Raw genomic sequence first — 20541 nt, 5'->3', positions numbered from 1 at the left:
CAGAGTCGGACAAGACTGAAGTGACTTAGCAGCAGCATATATATACTACATATATATATATATGTATATGCACACATGTTGTTTAGTTGCTAAGTCATGTCCAACTCTTTTGCAACCCCAAGGACTGTAGCCTGCCAGGCTCTTCCATCCATGGGATTTCCCAGGAAAGAACTGAGAAATTTCTTTCTCTAGGGAATCTTTCCCACCCAGGGATTGAACCCTTGTCTCCTGATGGCAGGCAGATTTTTTTTTTTTTACCACTGAGCCACCAGTATGTATGCATGGTTGCTCAATCGTGCCCGACTCTGTGATCCAATGGACTGCAGCCTGCCAGGTGGAAGCCATATACATAGTATATACACATATATACATACAATACCTATACAACATATACATATACAGATATATAACATATATACACACCTGTACATATATACAGTATGACAAGGCTGTATATTGTCACCTTGCTTATTTAACTTCTATGCAGTGTGCATACACGCGAAGTACCTTCAGCTGTGTTCAACTCTGTCGCCCCATGGACTGTAGCCCACCAGGCTCCTCTGTCCATGGGGATTCTCCAGGCAAGAACACTGGAGTGGGTTGCCAGGCCCTCCTCTGGTCTATACAGAGTACATCATGTGAAATGCTGGGCTGGATGAATCACAAGATGGAATCAAGATTGCTGGGAGAAATATCAACAACCTCAGATATGCAGATGATACCACTCAAATAGCAGAAAATGAGGAACTAAAGAGCCTCTTAGTGAGGGTGAAAGAGGAGAATTAAAAAGTTGACTTGAAACTCAACATTCAGAAAACTAAGATCACAGTATCCAGCCCCACCACTTAATGGCAAATAAATGGGGAAAAAATGGAAGCAGTGACAAATTTCATTTTCTCGGGCTGCAAAATCACGGTAGGCTTCCCAGGTGGCTCAGTGGTAAAGGATCCACCTGCCAGGGCAGGAGACACAGGAGATGCTGTTTGATCACAGAGCTGAGAAGATCCCCTGGAGAAGGAAATGAAACCCACTCCAGTATTCTCGCTGGGAAATCCCATGGACAGAGGAGTCTGGTGGGCTCTGTTCATGGAGTCGCAAAGAGTTGGACATGACTGAGCACACACACACACAAAATCACTGCGGATGGTGACTGCAGCCACGAAATTAAAAGATCCTTGCTCCTTGGAAGGAAACTATGACAAACCTAGACAGCATATTAAGAAACAGAGACATCACTTTGCCAACAAAGGTCCATATAGTCAAAGCTATGTTTTTTCAGTAGTCATGTGTGGATGTGAGATTTGGACCATAAAGAAGGCCAAGCACCAAAGAATTGATGCTTTTGAACTATGGTGCTGAAGACTCTTGAGAGTCCCTCCAGACTGCAAAGACATCAAACCAGTCAATCCTAAAGGAAATCAACCCTGAATATTCATTGGAAGGACTGATGCTGAAGGTGAAGCTCTAATTCTTGGCTACCTGACGGGAAAAGCGCACTCACTGGAAAAGACCCTGACGCTGGGAAAGATTGAGGGCAAAAGAGAAGGGGGTGGCAGAGGATGAGACAGTTAGATATCAGCACTGACTCAATTCACTGACATAAATTTGAGCAAATTTGGGGGGCTATTGGAGTATACAGGAACCTGGCATGCTGCAGTCCATGGGGTCACAAAAATTGGATACAATTTATCGACTGAACAACAACAATAGGCTAAATATATGGCATTCTTGTGACCGAAGCCGGGACTCTACCGGTCACCTTTAATGAGAAATTATACTTTTATTATGGGGGAAGGGAGGGTGTTCCTGTCCGCCAAGAGCGGGTTTCGAACCCTCCATCCCAGGCCTTGCGGGGTCTCCCCGGGTTCCCGCTTGGGGCTGGTGGGGGCAGCCGAGGGCAGCCGAGGACGTGCGTGCGTGCGTGCGTGCGTGCGTGGGAGCGGGAGAGCCCACGGGGCGGGCCGGCGAGGGGGGGCGCGCGAGGCGCGGCGGGCGGGGCAGCAGCAGCGCACCGCCTCCTCGCGCCAGGCCCCCCCGCGCGCGAGCCGCGAGTGGTTCAGCCCGGCCCCCGGCTCATTGTGCTCGTCTCACGCCGGCCCAAGATGGCGGCGGCGCTGGAGGCCCCGGGCCTGTGACCACAAAGAGGGAGCCGGGGGCTGGACGGGAGCGCGGTGGCGGCGGCTGAGGCCCAAGCCAGGCCCCCTCCCCTCAGCCTCCCGCCCGCCCTCCTCCTGCCGTCCGCCCCGCCCCCGCCGGCGGGGCCCCGCCCCTCCCCCAACCGCCCGACTAGCATGGTGCGGCGGCCGCGCGCGCCGACATGGGGGAGAAGCTGGAGCTAAGGCTCAAGTCGCCCGTGGGGGCCGAGCCCGCCGTCTACCCGTGGCCGCTGCCGGTCTACGTGAGTGCCGCCCCGCTCTTCCCCCAACCCCCTCTCCCCAGACCCCCGCCCCCTACTCCCCGCTCGTTTGGTGGGGGCCCACCGAGAAACGGAGCGACTCGAGCCCCCAGCCTTCACTGGGACCCCCCATTCCCGCCCCGCCGGATTCCCGGCGGCCGTTTCCAAGCCCCGCGCGCAGGGTGGGCAGCGGGGAACCGGGGCCGGCTGAGGGCGCAGACTGGGCCGCGGAGACCCTGAGCCTCCGAGGGGCGCCCGAGCCGGGCTGCCGTTGGTCCTGCGGGGCTGGAGACCCTCGTTCCCCGGGCCTGGACGGCCGGCGGGCTTGCCTTTCCGTACTTGATGATTTGACGTGTAGGGTTTGTCTTTGCTGGTAGTTTATTCTTGGCGCTGTCATCGCGCTCAGCTTTTTTATTTTTGAGGACACTCTTTCCTCCTTCTTCTTTCCAGTTGTTAATTTTGTAAATTAGGCATTTGTCTAATTTTGAGTGGCAGGACTGGCTAGAGCTTTGGAAAGGAAGCGTCCTGTTCCCGGATCTTGAGTGGGTGGGCTGGCCGGACCCTTGGCAAGGACGCGTCATGTTCTCTAATTTGAGTGGGTGGGCTGGCCGGACCCTTGGTAAGGAGGCGTCCTGTTCCTAATTTGAGTGGGTGGGCTGGCCGGACCCTTGGTAAGGAGGCGTCCTGTTCCGTGATCTTGTGTGGCCTTTGGAAATGACAAGCCGAACGGAAATTTACACAGGCGTCCGGGTGATTCCAGATATGCAGGGCGCGGGGTGGGCGCCCCGGCTCCTGTCCCCGGTGGCGGCGTGGGTGCGCGTGTCCGTGTCCCAGCGACCGCGCTCGGGCTGGGCAGCGCGCCTTCGGGAGGGAAAGCCCAGCGGGCGCGGTGGGCGGGCGCCTTTGGGGCGCCCTTTCGCGCGCTTGGCTTGCGGGGGGACCGGCCTCCACGGGACCCGGCGGGGAAGCCCGCGCGCCCCGCCCCTCGCGCGGGCTCCGTGTGTGTCAGTTTTTGGAAACTGTCGCAGCCAGGGGCGGGGTCGGGACGCTGGGACCGCCCGGGAGCCGACGTTGGCTCCTGGCCCTGGTGCTCCGCGGTTCTCCGAGGTCGGAGGCTTTCCAGCCCGCCGAGCGCACCGGCGCTTTCTATTTTTGCGCTTCCTGCGCCCGGAGGCGCGGCTGAGCCCGGGCTCTGGCTTTTCCGGTTGGGTAGCTCTGTGTCGCCCTGGCGGGCGGCCTGAGCAATGGTCACGGCGGGGAGACGACCCAGGGGACGGAAACTGAAAGTGGGGAGAACCTTCAAAACTCCAGTTGATCCACCTGCCTCCCTCTCTGCCCCGGTTACTGCACTCGTCCTGTACCAGTACGTTGGCCGGTACATTTTTCAAAATGTAATTTGTTTATCCTCAGTAGACATGAAGTGTGGTTCACTTGCAGCTCACAGTTCTAGAGTATTTGACAGATCATTGCAGTCAGGCAGCAGAACAATCCCATCAAACCATCTGCTGCCCTTTGGCATCAACTCGCCTCTCGCTTCCTGGCCACCAGTCTCATCTCGGTCCCTAAGGTTTTGGATTTTCTGGGAAGTAAAGTAAATGGAGTCAACAATGTGTAGCTTTTTGATTTGGGCTACTTTGGCTCAGCAAAATGTATGTGAGATTCATGCCCGTTGTTGAGGGTGTGAGAAGTCACTCCTTTTCCTTGCTATGCAGTTTTGAGAGGATCAGGAATAGAGCTGCTAAACAGCCCAGGGCAGGTGAACTTGGATTTTCACCTCACTTGGGAGAACACTCTGGGAGTCAGACTGGGGTCTGTGCTGAATGTCTGTTTAAGAGCATTCTTGCATCTTGGAAATTGGTATTTTTCCAAAATTGGTATTTTGAGTATCAGGAGAATCTAGAAATCCACTGTGACCCAGCACCGAAGCATCTGAAACTAAGATGAAGGTTCATCTGGAGATGTTCCCGTTGTTGCCATCACCATCTTATTTTCAGAAGTCTGTTCGGTTCAGTTCAGTCTCTTAGTCATGTCCGACTCTTTGCGACCCCATGGAATGCAGCATGCCAGGCTTCCCTGTCCATCGCCAACTCCCGGAATTTACTCAAACTCATGTCCATTGAGTTGGTGATGCCATCCAACCATCTCATCCTCTGTCGTCCCCATTTCCTCCTGCCCTTAATCTTTCCCAGCATCAGGGTCATTTCAAATGAGTCAGCTCTTCGAATCAGGTGGCCAAAGTATTGGAGTTTCAGCTTCAACATCAGTCCTTCCAACGAATATTCAGGACTGATTTCCTTTAGGATGGACTGGTTGGATCTCCTTGTCATTCAAGGGACTCTCAAGAGTCTTTTCCAACACCACAATTCAAAAGCATCAATTTTTCAGCACTCAGCTCTCTTTATAATAAAGTCCAACTCTCACATCCATACATGACTACTGGAAAAACCATAGCCTTGACTAGACGGACTTTTGTTGGCAAAGTAATGTCTCTGCTTTTCAATATGCTATCTAGGTTGGTCATAACTTTCCTTCCAATGAGTAAGCGTCTTTTAATTTCATGGCTGCGGTCACCATCTGCAGTGATTTTGGAGCCCCCAAAAATAAAGTCTGCCACTGTCTCTCCATCTACTTGCCATGAAGTGATGGGACCAGATGCCATGATCTTAGTTTTCTGAATGTTAAGCTTTAAGCCAACTTTTTCACTCTCCTCTTTTACTTTCATCAAGAGGCTCTTCACTTTGTTTCATCAAGGTCGTCTTCACTTTCTGCCATAAGAGTGGTGTCATCTGCATATCTGAGGTTATTGATATTTCTCCCAGCAATCTTGATTCCAGCTTGTGCTTCATCCAGCCCAGCGTTTCTCATGATGTACTCTGAATATAAGTTAAATAAGCAGGGTGACAATATACAGAGGTCTGTAACCTTTGTCAGTAAGACATCGTGTGTGTCCAGGTCCCAGTGGGAGCTGGCTTTCCAGTGGTGGATGGGTCTGAACTAGAGAGCGTCTTTCGCTTGCTGGTAGGACCTCACTTGGCAGGGTTCAGGGTGTGCTGCCTGCCTGGCTGGGCACTCCATCTGAGGTCAGCAGCCATTCCTGGGGTGGCAGTCCCAAGACCAGGCAGTGGGGGGAGGGGGGTGTGCCATGGTCAGCAAGCTGCAACCTTCCTAAAGCAGTGCGGTGACGTCTGCTCCCCTCCCGTGTCCCCACTGGGAGATTTTGCTTTCTCACAGGAAGTGAGGGGGCAGAACTTTATTATAAGAGTACATATTTTGTGATGACTCGATGATGAGTACATTAAGAAAATGGGTCACTTCCAGGAGCATAGCCTTTCCAAAGGTCAGATTACTCATGTGACCACACATTCGAAATAACTGAGCTTGCTTGTTCATTGATTCATTCATTCATCCCAGCACCTTCTGGGTATCTCCAGTGTTCCGGGGCAGTGGAGCACAGTACACAGTGTTCTTGCTCTCAGGAAACTTATGAACGAGGGTCGGTGGGCGGTCTATAAACACAGAGGTACAATGGAGGTGTGCCCTGGGGATGAGGTCCTGGAGGGTGGGGCTGAGGGAGGAGGGTGAGTGGCTTCTCCGAAGAGGGGCACCCACAGGAGGAAGTGCAAACAGCCACAATCTTCCACACACGGAAATGTCCAGCCTCCAAAATGGGTTTTTGTAAGTTGACAAATAAGAGGGCGTGGTGCAGGGCGAGTTTTGTTCCTTTTGTCACAGAGTTCCCAGATGTCCACTCGCAGCTTATGGCAGCGTTGCTAAAGCAGGATGGCCCTTGTCTTGGTAGAAAACTGGGTCTCAGCTCAGGAGGGAGCAGGTGCCTGGTGGCTGGGCCGGAGGTTGCGAGGGCGGGCAGTACTCCTTCCCCTCGGTGACTCACAGAGGCTGTGGGTGTGGAGCAGCCTCGGTGTGACTGTCCCTGCCTGCCTCCTCGAGCGCACGAGTCTCTGATGAATGCTGAGCCGTCATGCCCCAGACTGGGCTGTGAGTAGTAGCTGAGGTGGGCGGCTGGCTGAGCCATCCCTCCCTATGACTCAGAAAATATTTTCTGCTCTGACCTCTGTGTGCGTGAGTGAGTGCTGACTAATCCGAGCTCAGGTGGAAGTCAGGTTAACCCTCTGACGGCTCTCTGTGGGCGAGGTGACCACTTTAGAGAGGAAGGCATCATTGGAAAAGCCTGGTACCCCGCATGTGGCTCTCAGCTTCTGTACCCTGGTCCCTGACATCCAGGTGTCCTGGAGTAGGCAGGCTGAGTACTCTGTTCCTGGTGGAAGGAGCCAGCAGCCCTGGAACCTGGGGTGTTCACTAGGGAGGAGGTGGCGGAGCTGTGGGCCACCTGCCCCAGTCTTCCTCTGGGAGCCCTGTCCTTTTTTCTTAAACTTTTTGTTTTGAGATAATCATAGATTCTTGTACAGTTGTAAGAAACGAGACAGAGGCACCCCATGTTCTCTTCTCTCAGTTTCTCCTGATGATGACATCTTTCGAAGCTGCACAACGATGTAATTGTTTCATTGGCCTTGGTTCATCAGGATGCAGTGTTCTGGGGTCCCTGCAGGGTGTGACCGGCCGTGTCTGCGGGTACCTGGGTCCTGGGCTCTGTGCTTGTCTCCTGAGAGACCCCTCTTGGCCCTCTTTCTCTCTTCCTCTTCTCAGTCCTGGTGCTCTCCCCAGTTTGCGCACCTGTCTCTCCGCCGGGGGAATAACAGTCTATCCCGTTCTCTTGCTCAGGGCTGTGCCTGGGAGCCTCTTTGGCTCCTTCTCTGTCTCTTCAAGCTGTCCTGCCCTTCCCACCGCCAGGTCTCCTGCTCCCGGCACCTGCGGTGGTCCCGAAAATGTTCAGAGAGGCCTAAGTCTGTCCGTGTCCTCCGCAGCCTCCCTCGCTGCCCACCTGCCTGACCTCCCCTCCCCACCAGCATTTCTCTTTTCTTCCCTGACTCTTTCTCCACCCATGGTCACTGTCTCAGTGTCTAGCCCAGGGGTGATTAGCCCAGGGGCAGTGTTCCTTGGCACCCCTGTGTTGGACAGGGCCTTCTTCCAGCCAAGGCATGGCCCCGTGAGCTGGGTGGGGAGGTCCGAGGCTCCAGCATCATCGTGTGTGACCTTGGATGGAAAAACGTCTCTGATGGGCTTCAGTTTGAATCCCCTGAGTTAGTTGTGGGGTCCGTGGCTGAGGCACGGAAGGTGCATTAGCGTTATGCAGGGGGATGGGTGGCCCCTGGTAGAGGAATACTACCTCTGGAACTGCTGCTGCTTTGCTCCTCAGGGACAGCAAGGGTCGGGGGGCTTGGGATGGGACGCCTCAGAAGGATTTCCCCTTTGCATGGCGGTGCTGGACCTGTTCACAGTGGATTATGTTTTCCCTGGTCTGTGAGCGGCTCCCCGTGGTCTGCTCTGGGCTCGCCCTGGGACTGAGCCAGACTCCCACCTGGCCAGGGCTGGGCCCACACCTGGTCTGGGTGCAGCCAGGTGAAGAAGCAGGACATGGAAGGAGGGGCCTTGCCGGGTCTTGTGGTTTTTGAGTTTTTTAATAACAGCTTTGTCCTAAGCTCTATGCTTTTTGAAATTTTAAGGAGAGTGAGCCTATAATTTCAGGATACCTTAAAGAGCAAAATTTGAAGTGCCCTTCTTAGTAAATTTATTTAGAATCAAGCTTAAAACTCACCACCAGCAAATCATTTTCATAGCTTATATGGCAACTGAACTTTCTATTTAATTTTTCAGCACTGCTTTATTATAAGACATAGGTTGCAAAAGATAATAAGCTATCAGTATTGTAAGCTGAACAGAATGAGAATCATAGAGTAGATTTGCAGCAATTTCTTCTGAGAATAGCAAGAAAAATAGACATTTCAACTGCGCCTTTAGATTCAGTCAGGTTGATGGAAACAAATAGCCCCAGGTCATTCACCTTAAAACCTAGATAAAGAAACAAACAATTGGCCAACAGGAGGTGTAGAACTGGTATAGAATTTAAAGGCTCAAGAGACAGTTACAGGTTAACCTGGGGTATCCTCTAATGCACATTAATGAAATCTCCTTTATGTATGGTTGGGAAGATCCCCTGGAGGAGGAAATGGCAACCCACTCCAGTATTTTTGCCTGGAGAATCCCGTGGACAGAGGAGCCTGAGGGGCTACAGTCCATGGGGTTGCAAAAAGTCAGACACAACTGAGCAACTAATACTTTTTTACTTTTATTTTGTCCAGATAACATTTGTACCACACAGCTCACCTACCGCAGGTGTACAATTTAACGGGTTTTACTGTACTGTGTTACTGTGTTCACAGAGCTGTGCAACCATCATATCTAATTCCAGAACATTTCATCCCCTCAAAGGACCTGCATCCCCCCCCCAGCCCCTGACCACCAGGAACCCACTCTCCGTGTCTGCGGATCGGCCTGCTCTGCACGTTTCCCGTCAGTGGAGTCACACCCTGTGTGTCCTCCTGTGTCTGCCTCTCACTGAGCGTCGTGTTCTCAGGGTCCGTCCACGTGGTAGCGAGTGTCAGCGCTTCTCCCTTTTGCAGGGCCAAGTGATGCTCCTGTGTGTGGAGGGACAAGTCGTGGGTCTTGAGGCCCCTGGAGAGGCACTCCTTTGGCCTTGGTCCTGGGGTGGCTGGCACCAGGTAGCCTGGTGGGGCATTGACAGTGACCCCTGCTGGGGGTGGGACGGTGCTGGAGCACTCAGAGCTGCAGTGCTCAAGGGGAGGCTTGCCTGGACTTTCCAGACCTCAGGCTGGCAGCCATGCAGCCACTGGTTGCTCAGGGATCCTGGGTGAGTCCTTCTGCTGACTGGGCCCCTGGAAGGGCCTCCTGTCCTTCCTGACCCTTGCCCTCCTTTCCCATCACGGCCTTGGCCTTGGCTTCAGGTGAGGAGAGTTCTGGTGCTGAGCTTTTGGTCATCTTCGTCTCCCATCACCCCAGAGTCCCTCCCTGACAGCCCCTCCATGTGGACCCCCACTGGCGCTACTCTGATCTGAAGACCTGTGGAGCGTGAGAAGCGTCCAGAGGGGAGAGGTTGTGAGAGCTTCCGAGTCATTCAGGTGGTCAGGGCAGCTGCGGGAAGCTGGACAGGCCCTGCAGCAGCATCGCGAAGTCTGAGGAGGCATGTTGTCAACCATTCCCTCCTCTCTTTCTGGTGTTAGAGCTTGGGACAGCTTGAGTACACCTCATCTCAGATGAGACCACGCTCCAGGCCCCGTGTCTTCCCAGGGGCCCCTGCAGGCCCTGCAGGAGGAGGGGTCCTGGACATGTCCTGGCTGCCTGGGGGCCCAGAGACGGAGCGCGGTCCACAGCTGAGCACACTCCTGCCACATGGCGTGGGCTCTTGCACACGGGCATTCATGGGGCCTTTCATGGTACTCCTTGTTTTGTAATCTCACGGTGATGACTGGAATCAAATGTTTCTGGTTACTACTACATCTTCCTCTGGCTCTCAGACTTGTTCTTGCAGGCTGTGCTTCCTGCATATCAGCCTAAACTCAGGCCGTGTATCGGTTATCTGTGGTGTGTAACAAAACAGCCTGAAATTAAGCGACTTGAACAACATACACTGGTGACCGCTCATGGTGTCTGAGGGCAGGAACTGAGGGCTGGCAGGCCAGGGAATCTGGTCAGGTACCCACAGGAGGCTGCTGTAGATGCTTCATCCAGATGCTGATAGGGCCAGAATCGTGGCTCCCCCGCATGCTGCCTGAGACTCCCCAGTCCACGGGGCGAATTCCCCTCAGAGTAAGTGTCTCAGCATTGGTGGAGAGGCCCAGACCATCCTCTCCATTCTGTGGCTGTCCCATGGCCCTGTGCGCTGTCCGTATGAGCTTGTCTCTGAGTGGACCCTTCAGGACAGCGTGGCGGCGTCTCTGCTGTCTGTGCTGTAGGGGCCCGGGGATGCCTGCCAGGGCTGTGGGGACTTGACTTCCTGGATGTTGTTGACCTGTGAGCATCCCAGAGACTCAGGATTTTCCTGCTGAGCTTGGGGGTGTTTTTAACAGTATATCACATCTACTCCCAGGCATTTTGTTGTTATTAGTTTGTTTTTGCCACCTCATGTGACTTGGGGGATCTTAGCTCCCCAATCAGGGATTGAACCTGGGCCCTCAGCAGTGAGAGTGTAGACACCGCCAAGGAATTCCCTGTTAATGGCATTATTGAGGTGTAGTTCCCGCACCATGCAACTCATCTGCCCTGAGCATGCTGTTCCCTGGTTTGTGCACTGGGTGCAGTCATCACTGCTACTAATTTTAGAACCTTCCATCACCCCAGGGAGAGTCCCCATCTCCATCAACATTCCCCCCATCCTCCTGCCCCAGCCTCTGACAGCCAGGAACCCACTCTCTGTGTCTGTGGATCGGCCTGCTCTGCACGTTTCCCATCAGTGGAATCACACCCTGTATGTCCCTCTGTGTCTGCTTCTCTCACTGAGCGTTGTGTCCTCAGGGTCCGTCCACGTGGCAGCGTGTCAGGGCTTCTTTTTGAGGCCGAGTGATGCTCCCGTGAATGGAGGGACACGTTTGTTTATTCATTCACCTGTTGGTGGTTGTGTGGGTGATTTCCAGTTTGGGGCTGTGGTTGTATGTGCTCACTTCTTTTGGGCAGACACCCAGAGAGGAATTGCTGTGTCAGGTGGGGCCTTTTTCACCTTTTGGGGAGCTACCAGCTGCCTCCACCGTTCTGACGTTTGCCGTGAGGTGCTGGGGCCTGCCGCTCCCACCTGTGGTTCCTCCCCAAGGTGCTGGGTCAGCGGCGGTGATGCCAGGGCTTGGGCACCCCATGCCAGAAGCCGCTGGTCTGTGGGGCTGTCCAGTGTTGGAGTGCACGCACTCCACTTCCTGCCCGCCTTGTCTAAGTGAAGAGTTCAGTGAATGTTTACTGCTTCATTCTTGCTAAGTTGGAGGATATTCATGATAGAAGGTTGATTTTGTCCTTTGCCTTAAAAACTAAGACTTTGGACAAAAGGTCACATATTGCAATTAACTATTTACAAACGTCCAGAACAGGCAAGTGCATAGAGACACAGAGTGGATTAGTGTTTTCAGGGGCTAGGGGGAGGCCTGTCTGCTGATGGGGTGATGGAATGTTCTGGAACTAGACAGATGCTGGTTGCACAACCCTGAGTGTAGTGACTCCACCACATTGCACACTCGGAAGCGGGGTCTGTTCTGTGTGAGTTATACCTCAGTAGAGCTGCTGTTAAACACCGATGAGGTTAGGGCCGTGAAAGTGGCTCTAGAGTGTTGAGTTGGGTGGGGCCCTGCCCTGAGACCTGCCCTCGTGGCTTTGTCCGTCATGAAGCCAGGAAACGGTGGTCTGGGCTGAGAAGGGCAGTTGCTGTCCCAGGCAGGGCTGGTGGCTCTGGGTCTCTTACCTCACTTCCGGTTTCAGCCTGTGGTCTTCGCGGCCCTCTTCACCAAGGTTGGAGTGAAAGTGTGGCCTCGAGTTACAGACATCCATGCACACACCTTCACTTGTATTTTTTGGCCACACTGCACAGCATGTAGCATCTTGGTTCCCTGACCAGGGATTGAACCCACGCCCCTTGCATTGGAAGCCTGGAGTCTTAACCACAGGAAGTCCTGCCTTGATTTCTGTGAGGTCTCCAGTTCGCTGGTCGCCAAGACTGCAGGGAGAGGCCAGAGCGACCTGTGATGTGCCCGCTGGGAAGAGCGGCTGGGAGGGCACTGCTGTGACTGGGCAGGATGATAGCTGCTCACCCACTCCCGGTAGTGACAGGATCCTCGTTTCCCATTTTACAGACAGAAGCCGAGGCCTGCAGAGGGTCAGGGACTCGGAGCCAGGCCTGCGGCTGCCCGGCTACAAGAGTGCCCAGGAGAGCCTTGTGGAAGGCGGGTTGGAAGTTAGACTCCGGCCCAGCCCCTTCCCTTCTCTGCTGCCTGCTGGGTGCCCCCAAGGCCGGCGTACCCCTTGTGTCAGGGACCCCAGTGCCATGGGTGGGGAAACGAGGTGGGAAGGCCTGGGGGCTAGAGCGCCTGCCTCCTCTGGTTGCCACCGTCACCGAGGCTGGAGGGACGGCTCTAAACCCTGTCCCATTGTCTTTCAGGACAAACACCACGATGCTGCTCATGAAATCATCGAGACCATCAGGTGAGTGTGGCACCTGCTGGGGTGGGGCCTGGGGATGGGGCCTCAGGTGGGCCCCCGGTGCCTAGCCGTGCACTCTGACTTTCACTCCAGGCTCCTGGCCCTTGCTTTCAACCCCCACATGTCAGCCTCCCTGTTCCTCCATCCAGGTCCACCTCAGCGTCGTTACCATGGAGAACCCGGGGAAACTGTGACTGGGGTCAGGGGTCAGGTGCCTGAGTGTGACCCAGCACAGCGCCTGGTGCTTTGTGAGCTTCCTGTGGGCAGGGGTGGAACCCCCAGTGGCAGTTCCTCACAGGCCCCCTCCCCTTCCCCTCATCACCTACTTTCCTCTCCTGTCATGGGGGGTTGGGTTCGGGCAACTCCTCCCCACGTGAGCCCACCCCTTGTGGATGGCAGGTGCCCGACAGGCTGGCCTGGGGGGCTCCAGGAGGAAGGCCCCTGCGGTATTTCTGGTGGGTGTCCTCCTCACACTGGACCTGAGGGTTTGCGATGGCCTCCGGAGTGACCAAGGCTCAGCGTTCTGAGACCACTCTCCTGGCTCTGGCACCTCCCTCATGCCGTTATATCCTCTCAAATCTGCGGTGGCCAGGCTGGCAGTGCCCTGTGAAGGAGGCCTCATCCTGCCCCGGCGGCCGAGCGGCTCAGCCTCCTGAGCTCCTCTGCTTCATTCTGGGGGCCGAGCCAGGCCTCTGTGCAGGAGTGTCCGGGAGACTGAGTGAAGTCTCGTGTGCATCTCACAGGGTGGGCCTGACTGGGGTGGTGCTGAGAATGTGGGATCTACTCTTTTAATGGTGTAATCCACAAACCAGTTGGTTGGTGGAGTAGTGCTACGATCGGCTTAGTTTAGTTTATTTTTAAAGAAGGCTGACAGTTAGGAGGGACTTCCCAGGTGGCTCAGTGTAAAAGAATTTACCTGCCAGTGCAGGAGACGAGGGAAACGTGGGTTCAATCCCTGGTCAGGAAGATATCCTGGAGGAGGAAATGGCACCCCACTCCAGTTTCTTGCCTGAAAAAATATCCCATGGACAGAGGAGCTTGGTGGGCTGTATAGTTCATGGGATCACAAGAGGGTCGGACATGACAGCGACTAAGCACCCACACGTGTCAGTCAGTTAGGAAGTGAGGCCATGTGGTTAGGCGAGGGGCTCCTAGTTGGCCAGCCTGGGTCCCCTCCCTGCTCCCTTGGGCCAGGTGAGTTCTGGGGGCGGGTTGGCCTGGTTGCCTGCTGCTTGCTGCAGGGAGGGAGTGTCCCTGTGGTGCAGGGCGGTAGGACGGGGTGCAGCTGGCCAGCTGGAACAGGTTCTCTGGAGCCTCCGGGCCCAGGTCCTCTCTGGGTCTGGTGGGGCTCGCGCCCCATCCTCAAGTCTACAGGCTACTTCAGTCTTTCCCTCTTGTCTCCACAGATGGCTTTTTCTCATTGGTAAAGATGGCAGTCACCTGTTTTGTTTCTTCTCTTACCTTTTCATCCTGGAGGATTTCTGACATGCTCAGAGATGGACAGTGTGTATGACGAGCCCACGGGCCCGTCACCCAGCCTAGCGTTTGTTTCACCTGTACCAGTGCCATGGGTGGGGAAAAGAGGTGGGAAGGCCATCCACTTTTCCTCTTTTTCCGCGTGTTTACCGGGACAGTCAAGGTGTGACTGAAGTACAGGAGGGAGACACCTGTTTGGAGCGAGCATGGTGGCCAGTGTGGATGTGTGGGTGTCCCCTTGTACCTGTGTGAGGAGGAGTCACCCCTGTTTGCCTGGGCCCCCTGTCGGCCCCCTCCCTCCACTCCTGTCCCCGGGCAGCCCGGCCTGCTTTCTGTTGCTGTGGATTGCTTTGCACTTTCTAGAATTTTACATTTATTAAAAATGTGTCAGAAGTTTTTCTTTCTTATTCCTGAGGAGTGCACCATTGGTGCATCCTTTCACTAGATGACAGATACGTTTGGGTGGTTTCTGATTTTTGGCAATTGTGAATAAAGCTGTTGTAAACACTCCACGGAGGTCTTTGTGTGGGCGTGTCTTCCTTCACCCTGGGTAAGTACTTGGGAAGGAGGCTGCTGGATTGTGCTTGAAGGAAGGCCGCCCCCTCCAAGCTGCAGGCAGCCATGCAGGACCGCCCTGTGGCCCCCACGTTGGCAGGGCATGTTAACAGGCTTGTTTCTGCTGGTCCAGTTTGAGGCCTGTGGTGGTATCATTGTGGTTTTAATGAGAATTTTCTTAATATGATGTTCATCATTTTTTGCCTACTTTTAAAAAAACTTTTTTTAATTATTGAATTTTGAGCATTCATTGTCATTCTGGCTTATCCTTTATTAGGTATGTGTTTTGTGAATATTTTCTTTCAGTCTGTGGCTTGTCTCTTCACGTTCATAAGAGTGTCTTTTAAAGAGCAAATATCTTAAATTTTGATAGAAGTCTAATTTATCAACTTTTTTTTTTTTTATTGTTTGCCGTTTTTTGCATGCTGAGATATGTGTGCCTATCTTGAGGTCACAAAGATTTTCTGTGGTTTCTGGAAGTTTTATGGTTTAAGTTTTACATTTACATCTTTTTGTCCACTTTGAGTAAACTTTTACATGAGGTGCAGAGCATGGGTTGAGGCTTATTGCTTTGCATGTGGACGTCTCATAGTTCCAGCAGCATTTGTTGATGAAACTGTCCTCTCTCTCTGGAATTTCCTTATCACCTTTGTGAAAGATCAGTTGACAGTGTATGCAGTGATTTGTTTCTAGAATCTCTTTCAGTGCCACTGACACATGGCTCTGTCCTTTGGGCAGTACCACAGCTTTATGGTAAGCTTTGGAATCACAGGAAGTCCTCCATTTTAATTCTTCTTTTTAAATGTTGCTTTGGTTATTCCACCGCCTTTGCATTTCCATGTAAATTTTCGAATCAGCCTGTTGATCTTTGCACAATTGATTTAGGAATTGTATTGAATCTGTAGGGCATTTTGAGAGATTTGCCACCACACTTGAGTTTTCCAGTCCATGAACATGGTATGTGTCTCTACTTGCTCAGGCCTTTCAGCTCTTCTCTTGGCAGCGCTCTGGCATTGCAGCATGGAGGTCTTGGACAACCATTTGTTAGATTTGATTTATTCCTAGCTCATTCATGCTTCACTACCGTTAAGTGGGATTGTGTGTTAAATTTCATGTTCTTTTTGTCTGCTACTTGTGGGTAAAATACAATTGATTTTTGTACGTTAACCATGAACCTTGTGTTCAATTCATCAATCTTAGTAGTAGTTTTGTAGATTTCCTGGGACTTGCTGTGGAAATAAAAATAATTGTATCACCTGTTATTTCTTTTTCTTAGCATTATTGAATTGGCTGGGACCTTTGAGGCTGTTTTGTGATAAAGTGGGGGAGGTTGCATTCCTATCCTTTCCCTCAGCTCTGGGGCAGGGGTGTTAGCTTTAGCCTTCCACCGTGGAGGAGACGTTAGCTGTAGCTCCTCACAGATGCCCAGTACGAGTTTGAGAACATGCTCTACTATTCCTGGTGGCGTTTTCCCTAAGTGTAACAGTTGCATCATTGTTAGATTAAAAAAAAAGAAAAAGGCCGTAACTTCTACAGTTTAATACTGAAATACTTATGGATGAAAATGTCATGTGTGGTCTGCTTCCAGATAGCATGGAATGGGTGCAGAAAAGAGTTCGTGGTAAGAGCTCTGAGCCCAGCAAGAGGCTTGTGGCGTCTGCGTGCCTTGCCATGGTGAGGTGCTGTCTTCCAGGTTTCTTTCATGTAAAGTTACCGTTTTCCCCATGTTTTTGAAAGTTATTTGTTAATTTTGGGGTCTGCTGGGTCTTCATTGCTGTGAGGACTTTTTTAGTTGTGGAGAGTGGGGGGGTCTTCTCCAGTTGCAGTGACAAGCTCCTCATTGCGGTGACTTCTCTTACTGCGGCGCATGGGCTGTAGGACTCTTGGGCTTCAGTGGCTGTGGCTCCTAGTCTGTAGGCACAGGCTCAGTAGTTGTGACGCATGGGCTCAGTTGCTCAGTGACATGTGGGAGCTTTCTGGATCAGGGATCGAACCTGTGTCTCCTGCAGTGGCAGGTGAATTCTTTACCACCGAGCCACCAGGGAAGCTCCTGCTTTCCCGTTTTTAATTAATAAAAATCGTGGGGGAAATTCTTGGAGACTGTGCAGAGATCCTGTTTCTTCTTGGACTTTTGCAACTGATAGGATCCAGAAGTAAATCTCACTGCTGAGAACTAGTTACCAGGGCATTCGAAGGGCTGTTCTGTTTTGCTTTCTTCCCCTGCCCCATTAGTCACTGGAGCTTTTCTGGGAGGAAGGGCTGTTCCCCTGTAGGCACTGCTTTCATCCTGTGGGTCCTAGCCCGCTTCTGCTGCACCTGCTTTTGCTCCTCAGTCGTTCCTGTGCTGGCCTGGGGGGCTCTCTGGATTTGTGCCCCAGCCCCTTGACTTGACTCTGCCTGCTCCCAGCACAGCCAGCCACACTATCTGGAGCCCCAAGATGCTCCACAGCCATCTTGAGTTTGCTGTGTCCCAGCCCGAGTCGACCGCTTCCCCAGAGAGCTCTGGTCTCCTCCCCTGGAGAGGAGTTTGTGCTTCTTTTTAGAGATAAAGTTGTTTGTCTTCTTACTGAGTTATAGGGATTCTTAGCATATTGCATCTGCGAGTGTCCAGTGAGATAGGCATGGCTGACCGCGACTTTAATGGCATCTTGATGAAGTTTTTAACTTATCAACTCATTCCTTGACGGTTAGTTGTCTGGGTCATAGCCAGGAATCTTTACCTGCAGAGTAAGGCAGTTAGTCTCCCGTTTTTGGGGGGAAGGTCTGGGGTTTTAGGTTTTACATCCAGCTTTTAAGATCAGTTGTGAATTAGTCTTTGTGTCTAATGTGGGTTTGTGTTTATGGGGGTCAAGATTCTTTTTTCGCGATCAACATTCTATCCTTCCAGCCTTATTTATTGAAATATTCCTTGCCTTGGTGCTTTGGTCAAAAATCATTTGTTAAAATTTAGTTTATTTCTGGATTCCATGTCCTGTATGGTTGATCTGTCTGTTCACCTCTCTGCCAATACCATACTCATTCTTTTTTGCTGTTGGCCGTGCATGGGCCCTGTTGTTGCAGCATGTGGACTTAGTTGCCCTGCGACATGTGGGATCTTAGTTCCCTGATCAGGGATCAGACTCTTCATCCCCTGCACTAGGTGAAGTCCTAACCACTGGACCACCAGGGAGATCCCACCGTCACACTCTTGGTTACTGTGGATTCACAGTACATCTCACATCAGGGCGGTGTGAATTTTGCAACAGTGCTTTTCTAAAAGAAATATGTATTATTTATTTGGCTGTGCTGAGGCTTCAGTTCAGTTCAGTTCAGTCACTCAGTTGTGTCCGACTCTTTGCGACCCCATGAATCGCAGCACGCCAGGCCTCCCTGTCCATCACCAACTCCCGGAGTTCACTCAGACTCACGTCTGTCGAGTTGGTGATGCCATCCAGCCATCTCATCCTCTGTTGTCCCCTTTTCCTCCTGCCCCCAAGCCCTCCCAGCATCGGAGTCTTTTCCAATGAGTCAACTCTTCGCATGAGGTGGCCAAAGTACTGGAGTTTCAGCTTTAGCATCATTCCTTCCGAAGAAATCCCAGGGCTGATCTCTTTCAGAATGGACTGGTTGGATCTCCTTGCAGTCCAAGGGACTCTCACGAGTCTTCTCCAACACCACAGTTGAAAAGCATCAATTCTTCGGCGCTCAGCCTTCTTCAGAGTCCAACTCTCACATCCATACATGACTACTGGAAAAACCATAGCCTTGACTAGACCGACCTTCGTTGGCAAAGTAATATCTCTGCTTTTCAATATGCTATTTAGGTTGGTCATAACTTTCCTTCCAAGGAGTAAGCGTCTTTTAATTTCATGGCTGCAGCCACCATCTGCAGTGATTTTGGAGCCCCCAAAAATAAAGTCTGCCACTGTTTCCTCTGTTTCCCCATCTATTTCCCATGAAGTAATGGGACCAGATGCATGATCTTCGTTTTCTGAATGTTGAGTTTTAAGCCAACTTTTTCACTCTCCTCTTTCACCTTCATCAAGAGGCTTTTTAGTTCCTCTTCACTTTCTGCCATAAGGGTGGTGTCATCTGCATATCTGAGGTTATTGATATTTCTCCTGGCAATCTTGATTCCAGCTGTGCTTCTTCCAGCCCAGCATTTCTCATGATGTACTCTGCATATAAGTTAAATAAGCAGGGTGACAATATACAGCCTTGACGTACTCCTTTTCCTATTTGGAACCAGTCTGTTGTTCCATGTCCAGTTCTAACTGTTGCTTCCTGACCTGCATACAGATTTCTCAAGAGGCAGGTCAGGTGGTCTGATATTCCCATCTCTTTCAAAATTTTCCACAGTTTATTGTGATCCACACAAAGGCTTTGGCATAGTCAATAAAGCAGAAATAAATGTTTTTCTGGAACTCTCTTGCTTTTTGGATGATCCAGCGGATGTTGGCAATTTGGTGCCTGGTTCCTCTGCCTTTTCTAAAACCAGCTTGAACAACCGGAAGTTCATGGTTCACGTATTGCTGAAGCCTGGTTTGGAGAATTCTGAGCATTACTTTACTAGCGTATGAGATGAGTGCAATTGTGCAGTAGTTTGAGCATGGGGTCGCAAAGAGTCGGACACGACTGAGCAACTGAACTGAACTTGAGCATTCTTTGGCATTACCTTTCTTTGGGATTGGAATAAAAACTGACCTTTTCCAGTCCTGTGGCCACTGCTGAGTTTTCCAAATTTGCTGGCATATTGAGTGCAGCACTTTCACAGCATCATCTTTCAGGATTTCAAATAGCTCAACTGGAATTCCATCACCTCCACTAGCTTTGTTCGTAGTGATGCTTTCTAAGGCCCACTTGACTTCACATTCCAGGATGTCTGGCTCTAGGTCAGTGATCACACCATCGTGATTATCTGGGTCATGAAGATCTTTTTTGTACAGTTCTTCTGTGTATTCTTGCCACCTCTTCTTAATATCTTCTGCTTCTGTTAGGTCCATACCATTTCTGTCCTTTATCGAGCTGATCTTTGCATGAAATGTTCCCTTGGCATCTCTAATTTTCTTGAAGAGATCTCTAGTCTTTCCCATTCTGTTGTTTTTCTCTGTTTCTTTGCATTGATCACTGAGGAGGGCTTTCTTATCTCTTCTTGAACATAAGGGATCTTCGATCTTCATGGTGACGTGCAGGATCTTAAGTTTTGGTATGTGGGATCTAGTTCCCCAACCAGGGCCCGAACCCCGGCCTCCCCTGCATTGGGAGCACATTCTTGGCCACTGGACCACCAGGGAAGTCCCATTGCTGTCATTTTTAAAGACTATTTTGGCTCTTCTAGATTCTCTGCCCTTGTATGTCAGTTTGAAAATTGGTTTGTCTGTTTCTCCAAAAAAGCCTAACTGAACTTTTTTAGAAGAATCACTTTGCAGTTTAGTTTGAGGAGGAGGTTTAACAATATTTAGTCTTATATTTCACGAGCATTTTTTGTTTGTTTGTGTATTTATTTATGTTGCCTTTAATTTTGTCAGCAATGTTTTGTTGTTTTCAGTATAGAAGTCAAGATCATTCTTAAGTATTTATGTTTGAATGTTATTTTAAGTAACATGTAAAACTTCTCTTGTTCTAAATTCTTTGTTGCTGGCGTTTGTAAGTACAGTTGACCTGTATCCTGTGACCTTGCTGAACCCACACGAGTTCTGGTAGCTTCTCCATAAACTCTTCAGGTTGGCCCATGCACTGAATTGTGTGGCATCCCTCCATGAGGAGGATGGTTTTGCTTCTTCCTTCCTGGCCTTTGTGCTGTTGGTCGTTTTTTCCTGCCGTGTGAACGCTGTCCGGGCCCTGTGGTAGAAGGCTGGAGGCCCCAGTCCTTCCCTGCCGCTGGGGTGTGGATGCCCTCCCAAGAAAAGGAGATGTGCTGGAGAAGTGCTCGCCAGAGGTAGCGGTCTCTGCTCCGAAGGCCCGCGGAGAGAGACTGATGACATGGGGACAGTGACTTGGGTTCCCTTGGGTCTGAGGGAGCTGGC

General features: G+C 51.6%; 1 protein-coding gene across 10 annotated transcripts in view; it reads left to right on the top strand.

Moving 5' to 3' along the window:
• The first annotated feature begins 2080 nt into the window (after nt 1-2080).
• Nucleotides 2081-20541, top strand: part of DOT1L (DOT1 like histone lysine methyltransferase) — a 53952-nt gene continuing 35491 nt past the window's right edge. For 3 of the 10 annotated variants that reach the window (XM_044947885.1, XM_044947883.1, XM_025293099.2), the window contains exons 1-2: nt 2082-2398; nt 12465-12508. In XM_044947885.1, the coding sequence (XP_044803820.1) occupies nt 2318-2398; nt 12465-12508 (125 nt within the window). In that variant the 5' untranslated portion in view covers nt 2082-2317. Of the gene's footprint in view, nt 2399-9071; nt 10139-12464; nt 12509-20541 lie in introns of those variants that run through there. The other 7 variants (XM_044947886.1, XM_044947887.1, XM_025293104.2 and 4 more) reach the window with 5 other exon arrangements.

This window comes from Bubalus bubalis, chromosome 9 (assembly GCF_019923935.1).
Source record: "Bubalus bubalis isolate 160015118507 breed Murrah chromosome 9, NDDB_SH_1, whole genome shotgun sequence".
NCBI classification, from domain to species: domain Eukaryota; kingdom Metazoa; phylum Chordata; class Mammalia; order Artiodactyla; family Bovidae; genus Bubalus; species Bubalus bubalis.
The sequence above is the reverse complement of the archived record's forward strand: the minus strand, read 5'-3'. Positions and strand labels throughout refer to the sequence as shown.